Here is a 20,460-nt window from a genome sequence, read left to right as displayed (position 1 = left end):
TACAAGGAGAGGCGAAGGACAGTTTCCTCAGTGCGCGCGCGCACACGTTTTAGGAAAGCTGCCCGAGCGCGCAGGCGGCTCCATCGCGGGCGCTGCGCGGGGACCCGCGGGCGCGGTGCTCGCGCGCCCCCTGCTGCTGCCCGGGCGCCGCCGCGGGCGCTGCCGGCTCGGCCCGGGGGTCACGGCCCAGAGCAGAAGGGAAGCTGCGTGCTAAATTTAGTTCAGCATCGCTTGGCTTGACTCTTTGTGCCGTAGGAAAAAGCAGCACGTTAAAGTTTGTTACAGAGACTGCCGTGAGGGAAACGTGCTGCAGCAAAGAGCCAGGGCAGCCCCGTGCAGCATGGCCGTGGTTATCGGCCACGGCAGCTGCAGGTGTTCCTGCCACCAGAAGATATATGAGGAAACAGTAAGCAAGTTTACCAGGCAGTTTTCTTCCTGCTCATTTGCTTTCCTAGTCTGTGGACTGGCTTAAGAGTTGGACGCAAACTCAAATCTGTGCCCCTGCATGGGGCCTGCATGGATTTCTAACAGAAAGCTGCACCCAAGTGGGTCAACTAAATATCAGTATAGTTCAGGTTTTCAGTTGCCGAATACTGGTACCTGCTGAGCCAGCAGTGCCAGCAAAACAAGCGTGCTGCTTTTTTTTCAGCAACTTGCTTGATACTACCTGCAAACTGCTGCTTCCCCTGGCTGGGGCAAGTGTTAGGGAGCTGACTGGTCTGCACACTAACAGATCATTTTTCAACTAGATCAATTCCAAATCCCTCTTGCCCCCACCCCCCAAAAAACCAACCCAGCTCATACAAAGGAATACAGGAGACTAGTACAATTAAGTTCAGAAAGAGCATCTGAGAGAGCACTTACCACATCAATTTATGCTATCATTAAATTTCTCTCTGATAAGTTCATAACTATTAAAGCACAAAAACAAACATCCCAGAAGTTCTACAGTAGTCACTGTACTCACAGAAGAAAGTCACTTGCATGGTTTTCTTCCCAAGCTCTATGACATTCTTTATTAGTTTGTTAAAAAGAACCAAGGTTACTATATTCAGCAGAGGCTTTCAGAGGATTGTTTTTCTTTGTGATTGGTCTTTTTCAAAAGGCAAGGATCTAATGTCACCTGTACATGAGGAAGGAGCCAGAGGAGTTGTGGGTTTCAGAACCACAACCTTTACAGAAGTCATTTTTAGGCATGGTATTTTAGAGCAGCAGAATGTTTTATTTTTAGATAAGTTGTTAACTCATATTTTAAAGCGTCCTTAGCCTTATTTTCTGGTGCAGCTTGCTATGGAAACATAAAATTATGACCAGATAGAGCCATTGACTATTGTAAGTCCTAGGCTTAGTAATTTTTTTAATAACTGCAAACCTTTTCTGCAAGAGCTCTGTAATCACAGCATTATATAGCATTATCACAGCTCTGCCTCTTCCACATCATTGCAACATTTAGTCATTCAGCACAAGCTTTTTTTCTTCTTCTTTTTTTTTTTAAATAAAAAAAGCCCAACCACCATACTGGATCTAATACCTGTTCTCTCTTCCAGCCTCTATTAGCCGATGAGCTGGCAAAATGCATTCCTTTCCTCTTTCCCCTTCTTAATCTTTGGAGTGGTCACAGCTGTGACAGTTTGTGCAGCATTTCCTCTGCTGCTTCAGAGTTGACTATAACACAAGTCCATAGACGGCCCTGGAATCTGAGGCAACTTAAGAGATGCAGTATCACTTTCAGCTTAGTCACAAGAATGGTAAAGTAGCAAGACTGTGAACGAGAACTGTCTTTTTAATATTGGAAACTCAGTGTCTCTGGTAAAGCTGGGGCAGGGAGGGGAGAGAGAGACTAAGCCATGTAGATGCAGAGATGTGCATGAACTGTAGGTGCACATTTGTTTACATTCAAGCCTGAGCACTGAATGTCTTACCCCAAGCATTAGAACAGCTGGTTAGCAGTACCTATTCAGCCAGTTTAGAAGCTTAGCAGGGAAGAAATGACAACTGTATCCCTTTCACAGGGATATTAACAAGTCTTATATTTACATTTTTAACTACTGTGATATTTAAGTGAGAGTTCCTTTTCCCTTGTTCTATGATCTTTAGAACCAGTGGACTAGACAGTGGGGTTGATTAAGTTTAGCTTCAAGTCATAGCTTTGAAGTACATTAACATTTTTCCCCCTCATTAGTGTTTGCAGGCAGACGACAAACCGGCCCCCACCAGCTGGGGGAAGACCTAAACCACAGCCAAAACCCAAGCCTCAGGTACCACAGTGCAGGGCACTGTATGCATATGACGCTCAGGACACAGATGAACTTAGCTTTAATGCCAATGACGTTATTGATATAATCAAAGAAGGTATGTAAACAGGTAACAAAAGCTTTTGCAAATAAAGTACTGATCTTGAAGGTACACTGTCATAATCAGTTAAGACATGACTTTTCAGCTACCCCACAGTCATTTTCCCTTCATTGGGCTTGAAAATTCCTGTGATACCTTAAAAAGCAGGCAGAGCAGAGAAGTCATCACACCTACAGCAATCAATCAAACTTACGCACTTAAAAGTGTACTAGAGTGATCTGTTGAATTATTCCCTACTGTATGACGTTAAATTTTGTTAGCAAGTACTCCATCACAGGCTCTGGATGAAAATAAGCTCAAACTATAGTTGTAGCACAAGAACCAAGTAATAAATAAAGCCGTTCCAACTCCCTGATGTTCCCAAAGAAACCAGATTAGGCATAGTGTTATAGCCAAAAGATGAGCAAACTCAGATTCTCCAAATTATTTATACTCAGTCCTTCATGAGAAGGCTTCTGCTTTGTGTGGAACAGTTTTGCAAGCCTATCTCAAAAAAACAAACAAACACACACACACCCCCATACAAAAACAGCTGTGACAAGTAGGAAGGATTACAGAACTTCAGTGCTTGCTTTTCTTTCTTTGTCATAGATCCTTCTGGTTGGTGGACAGGAAGACTACGAGGGAAACAAGGTCTGTTTCCCAACAATTATGTGACCAAGATATAAAAGACTAAGGATCTGTCAGATGAAAAATGGCATGTTACCACCAGTGGTTGAAGATATTTTTCCCTTGCCTTCAGGACACTGTTCCTCCGAGATCTGTCATTCTCAGCAGCATTTTCACCAGTGAAGTTGTAAACAAGCAGGAAGAAAAAATCAGTTAGCTTTCCACAGTGCAAACTTTGATCTTTGCCTCAGAAACACACAATGGACATACTGACAAATTATTTATTATATTTAAAACCTGGTTTTAACACCCAGTGAGTGAAGAATGCTTAAACCTACTATCTTCCTGAAACTGAGAGGTGCTTTGCAATCTGGGACCAGGGACTTTGAAAGGGGTGTATTTAATAAGTGCCTTTTAGTTGAATATTGGTAATCTTTTTAATTATCTAATGAAGATAATGTTAAATGGACATTTCCTCTAATGCAGATCATTCTGGGGAACATGTTAAGTATGCTGCTACATGACAAAAAGATTTAGGATCACTTGGGATATTACCATCTAAAAATCTACTGTGATGGTATATTTAAATAATTCTGTACAGAGGCGTAATGGAACTGATGTGTTTGCTCATGTATTTAGGGACTCCAACAGGCACTATAAAAAGAGAAAACAGAAAATGATGCAGTACTGTATGCTAAACAATGTTGCCTTCTCCAAGATTTATATTAGAATATGGCTGGCCCATGTTGGATTTATGTTTAATGCTCTACCTGTTATAAGAAGTGTCTTTATGCAGAGCTGTACATTTATAGAAACAGATCATATACTGTATATAGAAACCTGAATATGGTAGAAACATGTATGAATGTATAATGTAGTAGTTCACTGTTCTTATTCATAATGTAGTTTTACTAGAGTTTTTATGCCAGGTACTTACAGATATGCACTACTCCTTTTAAATGGTAAAAAGTGTTATTGCTCAAGTCTGATTGCCTCCCACACCATTCAAAATGGCTGTTGCTTGCCATACAGATATCAGCATTCATGCTTTGTCTTCTGAACCTCCATAAAATAAAACACAAGAAACAGTTAGCTGAACTGTTCTATTCATTGTACAGTTTGTTTTCAGGAATGCATACCAGCAAATCTCTTCACAGTGTAAGTTTGTTGGCTTTTACTGCATAGGTTTCTAAAAAAGTCCCCTTCCTCTTCAAACACAGAACTGTTCTCACTGTACCCAGATGAACTGCTATGTGCAATATATTTTTCTGTTAAGAGCAGTTAAAAAAAAAAAGTTGGTATTAAAAAAAATTGCACAGGATTTAAGACATAGCAAAAAACAAACAAACAATCCCCCCAAAGCCACAAAGGGTCCCCCCCCCAAGCTTGAATTCCCTCCCTCACAAGCTATTGCCTAAGCCTAATTTAGGCACACAAACTCCATGGACACCATTAGGAGCTCACTGACTGCAGAAGCTGTTTCTTTATATCTGGACTGGAAGATAGAAACTAGGACCTCAGTCCAGGAAGCAACTGTATACCATAATTAGCAGTAACAGTGCTTGGCATACTTATACCATAGGAGAAAACAAATCTCTTGCTCAAGGAGATAAAAGCCTGCAACTTCAGTATTCTTCCGTAGGAAGGCATTGGCTTCTCCCTTGTACATCAGAGCCTGCACACCTACACAGGGGAAGCATACTGGGAAAAGGGAAACATTGAATTCAGCATAACTAATGGAATGCTCATCTAAGGGTTTGCAATTGAACATTGAACATGCAGTACTGAGGTAATGAATAGGCTTAAAGGAAGTACTGAGGCACAAAAGTTGCCTTACTTCTATTCCTTTGTGCATACAGATACCTACATTCATTAGAAATTGAGACATAAAGGAAAGCAAAATTTTGGAAGCAGTATGACAGTTTGACTGTAGCCTCCAAGGGGTAGACATTTATTGAAAGAAGGCCAGGGCAGGGGGTGATGGGGAGGAAGGGCAGAACCAGGCACTGAAGAGCTGGATCCAAGTAGTGGAGCAGGTTTTAAGAGCTGACCTGGTTCAAAGTTCTCCTCCCCTTAGTTCCACATCTATGGCCAGTGCACATACAATACATCAAATCATACTTAAAATTCCCTGCCTTAGCCCCCTTTGTTTAGGTATACAAAGATAGAAAACACATCATCTTATAGTCACTCAACACAGGGACTTACAAGGTTAATATGCAATATAGACAGCCTACTTCTTTCCCTAGCTCCAAGTTGACAGCACACTAAAAAAAAAAAAAAAAGTTTTTGTATGTTCTTATGGGACAAGATGTCAAGCTAAACCAGTTATTTAGGTATCCTTTAAGATACATCAAGAAAAGATGAACTGTCTGCCTGCTCTTTCTTGCCTTAAGAATGAAAACAAAAAAAAATTACTAGGTATAACCCACTATGAAGCTAGGAGTCAACAGTCAATGAGATGATATCATCCACTTCTGACTGCAAGTTGCATCAGTCATCTGCATAGTCCAGTGTCCTGCTTGGACACTGGACTGCAGACATGTCTAGCTAGTGCCTTAAAGACTCACAGTTGCAATATTCACTATAAATATCAGACTTTTTTTTTTTTTTTTTTTTTAAAAAGGAGCTTTATTTTTTAGGTATAGCATTGTATTACAAGGCAAGTTTAAAATGTCACTTTCAGAATAGTCTGAAATGTCTGTGGTAAGGATGAAAGGCTATGTACAAAGAGCAGCATGTTTGCCCTAACAGGCAAATGAGGAAAAAGTGCATGGATCATTGGGACTTGTCTGCCTAGAGTTATATCATACGAGTGATGAAGCTAGGTCCTTGATTATCTTGCAGTTCAGTTGAGGGATTGTGCTGATCATCAGGAGTTTGCTACTTGCATACTTGTTCTTTATAGCCTGTAGAAGTAGAGGAACAGTGTTACAGAGGATTTATCTATATTTACACATTAAATATTTAAGTCAGACAGATCAGTTTTGAGTCATTTGTCCTGACTGATTGAATAAAAGGTTAGAAGTGAACCAGCATGCAGAGTAGCAAGAGCAGAGCACTAACTTCGGAACATTTTGGACAAACTGATGCAACATCCTCTCAAAAGCTTGTCAGAGTACCATATGCATTGATAATATAAAGAACAAAGTATTCACGATATGCAGCAAAGACATTTCTAAAACATTAGAAACACAATTTGAGTAGTTATACTTACAGTGTATTTTGTTAAATTCTCATTTACTTTGACAACATTCTTGGCCATGTGTTTCATAGTTATCACAAGACTGTCTTCTGTATAGCCAGTATAGTACTGCTGCTTTGTACCCTGCAATGCAACAGTAAAAAAAACCTAGAGCCTTTTAAAGAAGTTGGGTTTCTGCTCAAGGCACAGTCACCTCAGATAGGTGACACCCCAAACATCCTGAGCTAGCCTTGTGTTCCAAGGAATTGTACCATCAGTTTAGGAGACAGATCCAGAAGAGTTTCTAGCATGCAGTGACAACTCTGGACAGACACATCAAGGCTATGAAGTACACTTCTGCACTGTGCAGCAGCTGAAAGAAGCAGCAAGGGTAACCACTAATTCAATTACAATTCACCATTCATAGTCCATGATTTAATTATTCTACCTTGTACTGCAGCCTGCAGAAAGATCAAATATTATTTACAGTGTGGCCTTCTCTGATAACTCAGTACTTTCATAGGAAAAAATCCTTTTATGGAAGGGTGTCCACATAAAGAGAGATATTGCAATTTGTTTTATGGTATACTCCTTATTCTGCCTTCAGCAGTAAATCAGGACATCCAACTATCATTTGATCACCAGCATCATTACTGCTCTAAACGCAGTCAGCTCTAGCAGTTGTTTTAATGGCTCAGTTCAACTGGCTGGAGAAAAAAAGGCCCACAACAGTAAGTTTTATTAAAAATACTTACCCATTTGTTATGTCCCAGAATCTTTTGTGACAAGCATAATGCAGCAGCTGCAATCTCTGAAGGATGATGGTGCACCATGTCATAATCCACCAGAGTCAGCTCCATTAGATACTTTGCTAGTGTATGTTGCTCAGCATCAGCCTATCAGATCAAGAGCTTGTTAATCCACAAAGTTCCATGTCACTTTATCAAGCTGATCCAGGGTTGTTTATTCTAGCCATTAACTGACTTATTAAATAACTTGGCAAAACAAGAACAGTCAACAAGAGCTTTATTAACATCTAGGGACCATACTTCCTAATGAGACAGTTATCTCAAGTCAAAATTGAGCCCAAAGTCAGAACCAGTGTAGTCTAGCATCCATTTGAAACGTACACTCCAAGCTGTATGAGAGATGTTAACAGAAAACTCCTGTACTGGGCATGTCGTGCCCAGCTTGAGATACAAATGCTTCCTCTACAATATGTAAAATTAGTTAAGTAGTTCCTTACTAAGGAGTCAGCTTACTTCAAGAGTTGCCCAGTGGTCTGCTGAGAACACCTTTTACTAGAGAATACCCTAATTACCAGGCAAAAGGCTAGGGTTCTGCTCTACTCATCTATTTGGTTTACTGTAACAGTGAAATTACTGCAACTAAGACTGAACACAAGCCCCAGTAAAGACACATGAACAATTACTGGCAGTTGCAGTGATTCTGACAGTCATGCCACCACATGGTAGAATTTTATAGCTGAACATTGCTTTCTGCTCAAATACTGGGTCAAGAAAAGTCAGACCACGTGATGAAAATGCCTAAAGCAATCCTGACTGTCTTTACACAAACAGAAAAGTTCTAGATAATGAGGACAAGTACTCACCTCACCAGCTTTTGATGCTCTTCTTAAGAAGTGAAGTGGAAGAGGACGTCCCAAATCAAAGTTCAACTCTTTGAGAATCACAATTTCCATTTCTCTAACTTCATCACTGGTGTAGGCATTGTCAGTAATGTAAACAAAGTCTGCTACATCAGGAGAGAACATCTCTTCATATTTGGAAGCAAGAAGCAGTGCTGTTACACCCACCAACTGAAGCCTTTTTCGGGGTACTGGATGACTCTGCAATACAGAAATTTACAAATGCAGACCTCAGATTATCAAACTCTAGACGAACAGGTTCTGATTTAATAGTTTATAATGACAGTATGATAGAGCTCATTCTTAGAACATACATAAGATTTTCCACTTTGAGTCAGAAGGGTCCCTATAATGACAGGCTGAAAGCGGACAGCAGCCTCAAAGTTATGTTAAAAAGTTCTTACACAATCACACAGCAGAATCTTCAGGTATAAAGAAAGGCTAAATTCTAACTTCTTTTAAAAACCATTGTCATTGAGGAACTCTCCTAATCCAAACAGGTGTTGAAAAAACTTCTTAAAGACACTTACTTGTAAGAAGCGATCCATAACTGCAACACACATATACAGTGTCTCCTGCAAAAGCTGAAATCTTGAGTGGACCTGGACAAGCCAGTCAACTAAAATTGCACGCATACGCCCATTGATCGCCTTCCCATCAAGGTAACAGGGGCGCACCGATTGCTGTAGCTGTTAGAGAAGAGAACTGTGTGAGCAACAAGATGAATGCCGTACTGCAGAAGCACAGAATCAGTATGTAGGTATTCATACCTCAAGCTGTCTAAGATAAAGATAGATATCTTTTACGTAGTCACTACAAAGCTGGGGGTTCTCCCAGTCCTCAGCATCAATGTCTTCTATGTTGTTGAGCAACACATCAGAGAAGGCTTGGCACAAATCCTCTTCTTGCATAGACACATCCATAGGAACCGGAGACAGAACCTAAGGTACATGTTATGGCACTTATATATCTACTGATTAGGCAACAATGTTCTTTCTGCCATCCCCATTTTTTTAGTTACTAATGTAACTTCTTCCTAACATAAATCTTTGAAAGGTTGCTTGTATGCTAGCTGGGCAAGCTTTCACCAAGATGCCATACAAACAGAATCAGTAGACCTTTTGGCGATTGCCAGCTAAAGGAGAAACTTTTCAAGTTTCAGTCAATATTTCAACAGCTAATTCTGACATTTCAATATTAGCCTTGAAGCAGAATGTGTATTAAACAAAGACCTCAGTACAGAGGCTTTGCTTTTTCAACAGGGAAATGAGATACTTCTACAAATAAACTGAGGCTAACGCACCAAGTTATCAGTCTGAGATTAAGAATCAGAACAGTATCATTACTTTCTACCTTTGGAACACCTGTTTCTTTGGATACTTGATTCACAACAGCTGGAGGTTTAGGCAGTGCAATTATATTTGTCATCTTACTAGGTCCTTTTGTAGGCTTTATAGATGGTTTGAAGCATTCCGTTTTCTGTAACGAAAACAATGACTATCAATACAAGTTTAATAACTCATCTTTTCCCTACAAATAAGATTCAAACTGTGCTTTACCTTAGCTACGTGCGTTCCTCGTGTTGAAACTTTGTTTCCTATTTCTTCCAAAGCAGCCCTTTTGCCAGTCACTTGCGTTTTAGCTTTATAACTAAGTTCATTCACAGCATTCTCAATCCCTCTAGGGATCTAGAGGGATAAAATCACAGAAGTCAAAGGCCAACCTTATTTCATTTCCAGATGATCAACTCCATTATGGCACTGAGGTACCCCACAGATGCTATCCATTACTCAACCAAGTTTAGTTTCCTACACATTCATATGCGCTTAGAGAAAGAACAAGAAAAGTCTTGACCGCATACGTTATGGAAAGTACTATGAAACCGTATTCCAAGATTAGATTGCAAAGCACCAAATCTCATTTCCTGCTCACAACTTCTTAAGTCCACATCAGAGAGCTTACCTACAACATAGCTATTTATTGTATTCACCCACTTTATAGGTGCATTTGCATGAAGGTAAAAAAAAATTTTCTTATTATTACATATCACATACAGAAATAATTGTCTTATGTACAGAAAGGTAAGCATCCCTTATGTTGCATGGTAAAGAAACCACTGGGTTTCAGAGTTTTTCGTGGGTTCAGTTTAAATCATCGCACAGTCACTCTAAAAAAAAAAAAAAAAAAAAAAAAACCGAGCTTTTGTTTCTCCCTTCCTGCGTTCTCCCGTGAAATAGCTCGAGTTTCCTCTCCTCCCCCTACACACCTTCCCCGTGTTTCGAGGGGGCAGGGGGAGCAGAGAGAGAAGCCGGCGGCCAAGCCCGGAGGAGCCGAGACCAGCGCCGCGACAAGCGTCCCAGACACCCACTCGCTGGGGCCACGGAGGGTTCGCAGGGGCCCCCCGCCGCCCGGCCCAGGCTGGTCTCACAGCGCCCCTCAGCCCCCTCCCTCCCCGCCGCCCCCCTCACGGCCCGGCCCGGCCCGGTTTCACAGCGCCCCTCGGCCCCCTCCCTCCCCGCCGTCCCCCTAACGGTCCTGCCCGGGCTGGTCTCACAGCGCCCCTCGGCCCCCTCCCTGCCCGCCGCCCCCCTCACGGCCCGGCCCGGCCCGGCCAGGCCGCAGGTTCCCCCGGCCCGCCTCCCCGGCGGCACAGCGCTGCCCACAGCACTCACGGCGGCGCGGCGCTGCAGCGCCATGGGCGCGCAGAGAAGACGGCGGAGGAGAAGGGGGAGGAGGAGGAAGCAGAAAAGGCGGCTCGAGCTCGCGGCGGCTTCAGCTCCCCTCAGCCGCGAGCGCCGATTGCCGCCCCGCCCGCGCTCCTATTGGTCAGCTTCGTACGATGCACTCGCCTGATTGGTCCACCTCCTCAGGCCCGCCCCAAACAGGAAATGGCTCCGCCACTTCCGCCCAGGCCAGCCTTTTAAAGGGGAGGGGGAGGGAGGCGGCGCAAGGCCCCACGGGAGCTGCGGCGTGGCCCCGCCCCCCGCGGCTGGAGCGGGCCGGGCCCGTCACCCAGCGCTGCCGGGAGCCACGGCGAGGTTCAGACCTAAACGGCGCGAAAGGCGCTTCGGGGGGCGTTTTGGTGGTGTTTGAACATTAAAAGCTGTGCTGCAAAGCCCGGCGCCCCCGGGGGGGTCGCAGTAACCTGAGCATTGGGCCCCGCCGCGCCCGCGCGCCTCAGGGAGCCTCCGTGCTCGCTCACCGAAACTCTCCCTCCCCGTACAGTGGTTGCAGCGCGAAAGAGCCGCCACAGAGCCATGAAGCACGCACACAGATGACAAGGAGCAGAAGCGCTGTGACTTTAAAATAGACATTTCCTACTGTAAGTAAACTAGTTGAAAATTGGACACACAAACCCACCAACACTTTCAGAGCGCTAAACTGCTTCTGCCGATTCTCTACCTTGCCTTCCCCTAACGCCTCATGTTTCTATTCATTTTAGGCCTCTGAATTGTGGATCTGTTTTGAAATGTACTCTAAATATTTGTGTTCCTTGTTTACTAAGGCTGGTCTCAATTTTCAGTGAACTGGCATTTTGTAACACATCAGTACTGAAGAACACAATCCGGAAGAAGCCTCAGAAGCTCCAGTACTAAATTTTGAGAGTTTGTGCCCGTACAGTTGAGCAAGTCTTCAGCATATGCAAATGCATTTGTATCACAAAGATCAAATTTATTACTTTTTAGGATGCAAATTTTCAGTTTTCCTAAATATCTGTTGTACAGTCAGAGTTTATAAAGAGATTAAAGTCAAACTGAGTCCTGATCCTGAGATTCCATAAGTTCTTGATACTACAGTAGTTGCCTAAGCTGATAGAAAAGTAATTCTGCACAATTATTTTGCAGTCTCCCAAAACTGGCTTTGTATCTCACATATGCACAAGTTAGTATTTTGATAGCCTTCATAAAACCATTTTCCTGACTTCCTGATTTGCAGTTAAATGACATCAAATATCAACAGATTTAGCTGTAGCTAAATATTGATCCTTTACTGAGGTTATTTTTCCTTAGACAGTATCTGTAAGAATACAGGTATGTGAAAGAATTTTTTTTCCAGATGAAGACTTATAAAAGCAAAAAGACAAAAAGGAAAAAAACTTGCATAAGAAACAGGTTTTGAATGATACCAGTCTAACATTTTATTTATTGCATACAAAAGGATTTCTTTTGACAATGGAATTTTATATGAAAAGTAATTTGATGCATACTGTTGAGAATCTTATCTTCAAAGTCAAAGATGCTGCAGAAAACTTAAGGCAATGCATCTAAGCATATAAAGCACAGTAAGTGGTGGAAATTTTCAAAATCAAAAGCCTATTAATTTTCCTTCCCTTAAATTATGGTCAAGTCACAACTTTCATAAAATAGAAGTAGGCTGCAGCTTTATTAGCCCCTGCAATAGCATATAAGACCAGAACACTGTGATTCCTGGCAAATACCTAAGTGTTCGACATCACATTACAATGCATACATTTAAAAGCAAGACAATATCAGTAGCAGTTATTAAACAATTCAATTCATGGGCCGCTAAAATGCCTCTCTAGTACCAGGCACCCAAAGCAGGTGCATAAAAGAATTCCTAAAAAATATCCCCAAAACCTGTGCTTCTTTGTCCTGTAAGGAAGCCAAAATGGATTCCATCACATATCCAGGGTCTCAATTATTTTTACAGGCCCTGTTTTTTTTTCACCCCATGTCTCACAAGTACCTTCTTGGAAACTTTAAGAGAAGTGAATATCATCAGACTTCAAGCACCACTGGTCAACTAACTTCCCTCCTTTTCAATAGTCACTGAAGAATGGGAAGTGTCTGTTGTTCAGTCCTTCCAGTTATTTTTATTCATTTTTACCAATGCAGATTCAATTTCATACCGACTTTCAGTTTCCTGCAGCCACCATGTTCAAGAAGCTTTAGCATAAAACCATGTCAGGTTTTGAAGCAGTCAAATCACATTTTGCCTCTCTCCCATACCCCCATCTTACAAACACAAAGTGGTTTTTAAGTTCAGTTTTAGCAATGCAGTTAAGCTTGAAAATGTCCACTCATCACACATGCTGGAATAAAAATTTCTCCCCACTTAATGCCTCAAGTGCCAGAGGTGGTAAGTCTGTTGCCAACAATAGACACTGCATTGGAAAATGCTACTCCTAACAGATTAAAAAATAAAAAGGGAAGCAGCTTTAACCAGACAAAAAACAGGCATCAAATTAGATAAGGTCATATTTATAAATGGATCATTTTTTAGTGTAAACATAACATTTCATTTTCTAGGTTTACTGTAAACTGTTTTACATTTATCTGATTATGAAAGACAGACAAGAGAAACTGAAGGTATTTATTACTCAGTTCACTTACAAAGCAGGTGGCTTAATGCAAGCTTATTGACATGTTCATATATGATCCCCTAGGAACATCTTTTCCAAAGTGACAGTAATACTGCCTCAATGTTTTTGCAATTTTCAGCATCTGTTGAGCACATTTAAATAAACTATACTCTATTATGTGTGAAAGAATGTTGATAAGCAACTTGAGTCCTGATGTGGATTAAAACTTCCTCCAAAGGCAAAATGTTAGTACATTATAACTTAATTCTATATACTATCTTATGCAGCAAATCTTAACTATAGAAAATATTTCAATCAGTGATGGACTGTTGGTAATTTATAAAGAGGGAATCTATGATCAAGGCAAAACTAGGTAACCACATAATTTGTGTCTCAGTTTCTACAGAAATTTACAGGCTTTCAATTTACTAATAAAAAATAAAACAAGAGACAGGTGAATTTAGCTAATTTTATTAACTTTAAAACTAATAAAAATCCCAAGACAAGCCTGGGATCTTTAGAAGTTCTATGAATGCATGTATATCTGCCCCTTCCCCCCCAAAACCCCACCCCCCAGAAAACAACCACCAAAAAAAACCCTGCAGCTCTAAGTCCTGATTGAATGGTTTTATAAAAAAAACAACAACAACCAAAGTGTGCAGATACTTCAACTTAAGTTAGCAGAAGACCAAAGATTCTAAGTTCTTCCATTTCCCTAGGAATTCTTTCAATCTGCAAGTATCTACAATCCAGCTAACTGAAATCAACATTTAGTGTTCATTAGAGCTGTTTCACAGCAGCAAATATTAAGTTAGGGATTCAAATTTCTAGACATAGGAAGAAAATGATAAATACAATCTGAACAGCAGTCTAAATGTTTAATATTGACATTCAAATATATCTGCATTGTGCTGAAAGTTTAAAACAAACACAAAAATCTGATCAGACAAAACTCTGGTGATGAGTATGCTATATGTATCAGTCAAACTGAATATAGTTCATATTCTGTTCCCAGTATTAAGGATGGTATTTGACTCAGAACTGATATTGTTAATATACAGCAGCCATTTTTTCCTAATTAAGGAATGTCTCAATACATAATATTATCCTTTTCTAGATGATCTTTATACATTAAACTAAAATACATGATTGATTAAATTAAGGAATCCGAGGTTAGTAATGAGTGAAATCATATTTTCAAAGCTCGATACTATGTAAAACAAACCAAAAAAAAAAGACCACACAATTCTACTTACTAAAGCAGCTAGTCTTGCCTGCAAGTTTGGGATCACAAAGCCCATAATATGTGCAAACAAATGCAATACAAGGAACCATGCAAAAATACAGTAATGAATTGAAAGAAAAAAAATGTAAAACCTAAACAAAAAAAAGGTTTTTATAAATACACTGAAACTCAACTGTCTACATAAACTGTAGGTCTAGCATTAGTTGTACCATATAGCAGAGCCAGCACTCTAGGTTCAATGCTTCCAAATCTGCGCAGGTAAGTCATGCCATCTTTGGTTGACTGCAGTACCAGGAAGGATGAAAGGGAGTGAGAGGGAGGACAAGAGTTCTGGAAAACAGTGTCAACTTTCACTAGGCAGTTGAGCCTCAATGTCCACTCTGCAAATGGGGCACTTCTTGTTAGTAATCAACCACTGATCTACGCATACTTGGTGGAAAAGGTGCATACATGGAAGGCGCCTGTCATTAGAACAGAAAAACATCTGTGTTAACAAAACATGCATATCAAATTACCCATTGGAAAAACGGTAATGTGGGTTTTGCCATTGAGGTGTCTACTCTTCTTACATATGCATGTTCCCCCGTCCCCCCAAGCTTCACTAACCTTTCCCACTGTTGAACTTGCTTCTTTTTAGTGCCAAGAAGAAATGGATATAGGCAATGAAGTGAAGCATCAGATAAGTTAGAAACAACTATCCCATACAATGCTGCCCAATTCTACTGTTAAACTGTAACAGATTTTAAATCAGGGTAAGTAGTAGTTTAGCTTCCAGAAAAGCTAAATTTGACACACTAGAACACACTCAATTAATTCCTTGCCCAAGATGCCACAGCACACAGCACTGTAGGATTTAAATGAAGAACATGAGTAGCATGTTCTCTAATATATTTTAAAAGGGTATCCGTTTGGGCTTGTATCACAAGATAGACAGTCAACTTATGGAAGATCATAAAAGAGAATCTACATTCTCCCCAAAGACAATGCCTACTGAACAATGAGTAATTTTAATTAAAAACATCTTTAACCATAATTGGAGGGAAGATTATGAAACCGGTATAACAATGGCTCCTAAAGAGTTCCTCCAATACCATCAATATTTGTTTTATTTATTGGTTACAGTGACAGATAATGTTTAACTGTAGCTGTTAACCTATGAAGTGTTGCAAAGAGTAGTGTACCATAACAAAGTATGGTCTGAAAGCCAGAGCATTTGCATTATATTCTTATATTCAGTGGTACTATTTACCTGACATCTTCACCTTCCTCTAATATAGACAAACAGATCGTACACTTTTCCTCTGTGTCTTCTTCTGTTCCTTCCTCCCCATCTTGTTTGCAGTGCAGTTTCCTCTGTGAGAACCAATCAGTTGTTACCTTATTAGTAGAGATGACATTATTGACAAACTGAGTAAAATCTGCTTTTAATACATATTCAACATATACTACTTTGAAAACATTATATAAATGATTTCACATTTTGAGTAGTACTTATTCAAATGCATTTGAACCAAACTGAAACAAGAACTAGCACCTGGAGCAAAAACACAGGATATTTCAGACTTAGTTAACTTTTGTTGAATTACAAAACAGCCTACTGGACTGTGAATATATAGTAATTTTGTAGTCTTGCAACTAGTTCTTTTATTTATTGCCTAAGTGTAAATGTCTTCATTTCATTCATGAAGAGGCCAAAAATATTCCTATTCAAACCTAGTATCTTAAATCACAATTTATCAGATAATGAAAGAACACTTTTGTGGATGGAGTCATGTATTACGGTATAATAAACTGCAAATTAAAGACAACTTGAACTGCCAAAATTCTGTTCCGAGTACAAAACTTGTAAGTCTTCAAAATGTGATCACACTAAAGGAAAAAATGGTATACACCAAGTGTGTGTCATGAATAATTTATTACAACCCTTAACTTAAAAAAACCTTACTTTATTTGATGAGTTAAATTGCTGACAGGCTTCAATGTTAACTATTACCAATAATTATTTCATTACTCTTCATTTTAGTGGTGGGGGGGGRGGGGGGGAAAAAAGGTTAAGACTATTCACAACAGCTGGACAAGTTATTAAACAATGTGGCTGAAGATGGCAGCTGACCACCACTACTGGGATGGGGGAAAAAAACAAAATCAAGTCACATTTCCTCTCTAACCCCCAAAGAGGCATTCAAGAGAGGATTATGTTTCCATCCTTAGGTACTTAACTTTTCTGAATACTGAAGAAGCTACCTTGAAAGCTTCAGTTCTCCCATTCCCCCCACATCTGCACTCATCTCACTCTTCCTACCCCCTATCACCAAAGATACCAAATAAAGTTTTTAATGTAAAATACACAGCTCAGAAGCAGAGTGAATTTATCAGCTGGTAACTGAAAGGAATATTATACTGACTCATCTGGAAAACAGGTACAGGCAGAAATGGAAGACTAGGAAGGAGGTCAGTATTGCTCAGCTCTAGAGATCTTGCTCTTCATATTGGGTTTAAGACGCTTATTAAAAATGCAGGACTAAGCAAAACAGCATGTATGAATTTGGCTATCAAGCTTCATTTCAAAGGTTTTTTTAATTTTAAGCTTCTTAGCCAAGTAAGCTTAAAATGCAGAGCTGGTTTTCCCATTATCTGTAGAAATGAAGATTTTCCCATTTCTTGTTTTAAATTTCTGAAGAGCAAGATTAGTCTTCATCACTTATGTTCTTGTGATATCTGTATGTGCAGATATAAGACAACGTGACATTGCTGTGACATTGAGCAAGTTTTGCTCACAGTCCTTTAAATTGCAACATACAGAAAACAACTTTGAAACTGACATTTCTGCAGATTTGAGCTACAAATAGGCGTTATTACATCTTCAAAGAAGATATTACACACAGCCCACAGTTTGAGAAATCCTCACCTTTTTGTATTTATGTGGATATGTGCATCTTTCTATAGTTCCCTGTGTTGCTCCACGATTAACATTGCCTAATCGTTCTTCCAAGTGAATCAGCTCCTAAAAATTACCAAGGAACAATGTAAGAACTGATGCTTCAATTATCTTGAATAAACATTAATTTTATTCTAACCCTTTCACAGAATGACAGACGCCTGTCAATTCCCAAATTACTCAAGTACAGGCAAGGGGTAGTACAAAAAAGGGTATGTCGTGCAGGAAGAGTGATGGGTTTCCATAAACAAACACAACACTGCCCCATATTTTAAGACACGGGAAACATTATTTTACTACTAAAAAATTAGAAACTGTTTTTCAGCTAGGAATGGTTATCAGTATGTTCACACATACTTGTGTGTCTAGTGACAACAACGCAATTAAAATCCACTAATAAAATATTTGCTTTCTAATAGTCATTATGGCTTAGAAGAAAAACGTGGCTTAAGTGGAAATACAGTGACTGATTTCTTATTCTCCAGCAATAAGTTGATTAGAACCATGAGATGTCACTGAAGATGTTTTCAGTGAACTAGGTCATTAACTCTCTGCATCTGATACTTTTTTTTCTTTTAAAGTTCCTGCACTACATAGCAAACAGGACAGCACTATCAAATTTGCCAAGTTTCACTCTGACTAGGAGAATCCTGGCATGGTTATTCAGATACACCAGTACCTTTTACCAAGATATCCTGCGAAGTGCTATATCCTACTTATTGGGGGGGCGGGGAGGGGGGGAGCAACAAACAAAATGTAGTGTCAGTTAATAACCACCTAAGCCTAACAAAAGACCTAGCAAAAGGTCCAGGGCACCTTTTGTTTACTGACTTTTCAAAGTATTTTCAGCACCTATTCCCAGCCCACAATAATGTGGTCATTCTATAAATTAAGGGTATTTTCTTTATGTTTCTTTTATATCCATGTATAGAGCTAGTTCTAACATACACCCTCCCCATATTCCCTCATGACATAGTTTGGCATATATCTATTTTTGTTCTATTACAAACCTCAAAATTGCCCCTGAAAGGGCCTCTGAATGATGTTCCATCCAATCCCGATGAAATGTAACGGATGTGAGGGTAGCCCGCCATGTCTGGTACCTATTCAAACAGCAGATGTTAAGTTAAACCTATTCAGAACAGTTTCAGTATTTTACTGTTCACTTCGTAAAATGTAAGATCCTTTTGCTTTTATTGAATCACTCACTTATCATTTATACTCCTCTGCTTGAACATAAAATTCCAGCTGACAGCATAACACAACACTACACTGAGCTAAACATAACCAGAAGCAAAACAAAAATTAGACTAGATCCACTATTATAATCTCTCCACATCTGCATTGCATATTTCTTGGTCTCACTCACCAAGTCTCACAATCTCAATCTGATTTGTATAAACACACTGTAATATCTAAGTATTTTTGTAAACAAAACTCCTCAAAACTATGCAAGAAGTTACTAATAGGACCTGCTATGGATTCTCAAATATAAGGTTTTGGTACCACAGAAGAAACAAGGCAAATAGTCTTGAAAACAGCCAATACCCTTATCTTACCGAAGCAACCAAACACCTTAAGACGTACTTCAAATTTAGAGGTAAATTAAAAAAAAAGTAACACTTGAAAACTTGGATAAACCTGATAATCTAAAGTCATAGGCACCTCTAAATACACACTATATTCAAGCATCCACTGGCTTCCTTAGATATTAGGAGATACAAGCAGTGAACAAAACGCAGTGTCCAGTGATATACCCTACAGGCACTTCAATCACCAGCACTTTTCACACAGGCAAGGGAAAAGGTAGTTAACATACCAAGGACCACCTTCATAGCAGGGCTTCTAAGTTCCATTTTGAGCCCCTGAAGACAAGTAAATAATAGTACTGACTTTATGTTAGAAACGTTCCAGCAGCAGTTTTTAATAAACAGGTTAGAAAACCCTCAAAATAATCAGCACATTCAGTTTACTTAAACACGCAGAGCAGTCTGTGGAAGAGACTAGTTTGGAAATAATGTTATGTATTTCAGAAACATCTTCCCCTCTGTGCTGTCCCTGTTGCTCTAAGTGGTGGCTCAGAATATATCTTACTAGGCTGTCTGCAAATCAAACATCCCAAATATTATCCAGGAAGTCAGATATTTATGTGCTACTTTTCTTATTTCCCACAGACAAGTCTAAGCTTAACATATATAAAGATTAAAAAAACTGAATGAATGTGTTGTGTGAAAGCATAGACAAAGTTATTCATACAACATAACAGACACCAGTACGCTACCTTTCTATATTTTTCAAATCTAGTCCAGTACCTAAAATCCGACAGGGATAGCAAAGATGTCTCTGCCCTCATTCATTTTGTTTAAAAAAGAAAAATGAATATGATTAATTTTAAGTTCAGCAGTTTACATGTTGCTTGTCAAATGATGACCAGGTAGTGCCAATACAAGTCACAAACACAGACACGATATCAGTACTAGATTTTTATAAACCAGAGTAACAGAAAGTGGTGATTTTATTCTCAGAATATTTCCAGAATGATCACATGTGAGAGGGGCACCTCTCACAAGTAACCTGAATATCTGTTGGTCTGGCTTCTATTAAGTACTAATTAGAGTTGGAGATGGGAGGTAAGCAAGACAGAACGACTGCTGCAAAGTCCAACAGTGCATCAATTCAAGATCTAAGTCGTCATGTAATATGCAAAATGGATTTACAGAGATTACTTACCAATACGTGGAGTTCAATATGATTACCAATATAGAATTTTGTACAGAAAGGTATGTACATTCACCTGCTAAAACATTTCATGGAACTGTAATATCTGTTGGTGTCACAGGTCTTACTGTTTGACAAGACATATAAATTGTAGCTGTGACAAAGGAGTTTCATGGTGCAGAGAGAGATAGCAAGCACATTAAAAATACAATTATTTGAAAAAGTTACAGTTGTAAGAAATCTCTCCCAGATAATCAGTGATTTATGATCCATCCTTCATTAAAGTGCGTAATTCTACTTCATCTTCCAATTATGGAAAACGCAATTAAAGAACCAGCTCACTGATCCACAATATGAATGTCCTTGTGGTTACAGATTTTTACTAGGTTTAGGCGCAGTTGACATCATTTGGAAGTTTCCACTGCCCGTTAATACATCA

The 20,460-nt window shown here is 39.7% G+C and overlaps 3 protein-coding genes and 1 long non-coding RNA gene across 9 annotated transcripts in view; 2 read left to right on the top strand and 2 right to left on the bottom strand.

Annotated features, from left to right (window-relative positions):
- Nucleotides 1–4,062, top strand: part of MYO1E (myosin IE) — a 68,166-nt gene extending 64,104 nt beyond the window's left edge. Inside the window, exons 27-28 of the mRNA XM_026084008.1 lie at nucleotides 2,183–2,352; nucleotides 2,947–4,062. Of these exons, the coding sequence (XP_025939793.1) occupies nucleotides 2,183–2,352; nucleotides 2,947–3,023 (247 nt within the window). The 3' untranslated portion in view covers nucleotides 3,024–4,062. The remainder of the gene's footprint in view (nucleotides 1–2,182; nucleotides 2,353–2,946) is intronic.
- On the bottom strand, nucleotides 2,765–10,612 carry CCNB2 (cyclin B2). 5 transcript variants are annotated; one of them, XM_026084013.1, is made up of 11 exons: nucleotides 10,469–10,608; nucleotides 9,356–9,484; nucleotides 9,147–9,275; nucleotides 8,567–8,737; nucleotides 8,327–8,485; nucleotides 7,761–7,997; nucleotides 6,904–7,044; nucleotides 6,182–6,292; nucleotides 5,173–5,873; nucleotides 3,902–4,026; nucleotides 2,765–3,116 (listed from the first exon to the last, which is right to left on the bottom strand). In XM_026084013.1, the coding sequence occupies exons 1-9, from the start codon at nucleotides 10,490–10,492 to the stop codon at nucleotides 5,772–5,774; spliced, it is 1,203 nt and encodes a 400-aa protein (XP_025939798.1). In that variant the 5' UTR covers nucleotides 10,493–10,608; the 3' UTR covers nucleotides 2,765–3,116; nucleotides 3,902–4,026; nucleotides 5,173–5,771. The 5 variants fall into 5 exon arrangements, with proteins under 5 accessions (XP_025939798.1, XP_025939797.1, XP_025939799.1 ...); XM_026084012.1 differs by having other exon boundaries at nucleotides 2,765–4,026; XM_026084014.1 differs by having other exon boundaries at nucleotides 2,765–4,026; nucleotides 9,150–9,275; nucleotides 10,469–10,607.
- A 152-nt stretch (nucleotides 10,613–10,764) lies between these two features.
- LOC112974742 lies at nucleotides 10,765–14,344 on the top strand. The gene is made up of 2 exons (XR_003256377.1): nucleotides 10,765–11,118; nucleotides 11,239–14,344. It is a non-coding gene; the product is annotated as an uncharacterized LOC112974742 (long non-coding RNA).
- RNF111 (ring finger protein 111) overlaps nucleotides 13,979–20,460 on the bottom strand; it is a 54,408-nt gene continuing 47,926 nt past the window's right edge. For both annotated transcript variants that reach the window (XM_026084029.1, XM_026084030.1), the window contains exons 11-14: nucleotides 18,314–18,406; nucleotides 17,274–17,369; nucleotides 15,615–15,742; nucleotides 13,979–14,826 (exon numbers count right to left, since the gene is read on the bottom strand). In XM_026084029.1, the coding sequence (XP_025939814.1) occupies nucleotides 14,709–14,826; nucleotides 15,615–15,742; nucleotides 17,274–17,369; nucleotides 18,314–18,406 (435 nt within the window). In that variant the 3' untranslated portion in view covers nucleotides 13,979–14,708. The remainder of the gene's footprint in view (nucleotides 14,827–15,614; nucleotides 15,743–17,273; nucleotides 17,370–18,313; nucleotides 18,407–20,460) is intronic.

Source organism: Apteryx rowi, unplaced genomic scaffold (assembly GCF_003343035.1).
Source record: "Apteryx rowi isolate R43461 unplaced genomic scaffold, aptRow1 scaffold_624, whole genome shotgun sequence".
NCBI lineage: Eukaryota > Metazoa > Chordata > Aves > Apterygiformes > Apterygidae > Apteryx > Apteryx rowi.
Note: the sequence above shows the minus strand (reverse complement) of the source record. Positions and strands in the feature narration are given on the sequence as shown.

Bases quoted from the DNA above. Each gene is read 5' to 3' on its own strand.
- CCNB2 (XM_026084012.1), bottom strand. From the start codon at position 10,492: ATGGCGCTGCAGCGCCGCGCCGCC. The intron at 9,485-10,468 runs GTGAGTGCTGTG...TTATCCCTCTAG, and splicing joins CGCTGCAGCGCCGCGCCGCC to ATCCCTAGAGGGATTGAGAA. The intron at 7,998-8,326 runs GTAAGTGTCTTT...TCTGTATTGCAG, and splicing joins TTATGGATCGCTTCTTACAA to AGTCATCCAGTACCCCGAAA.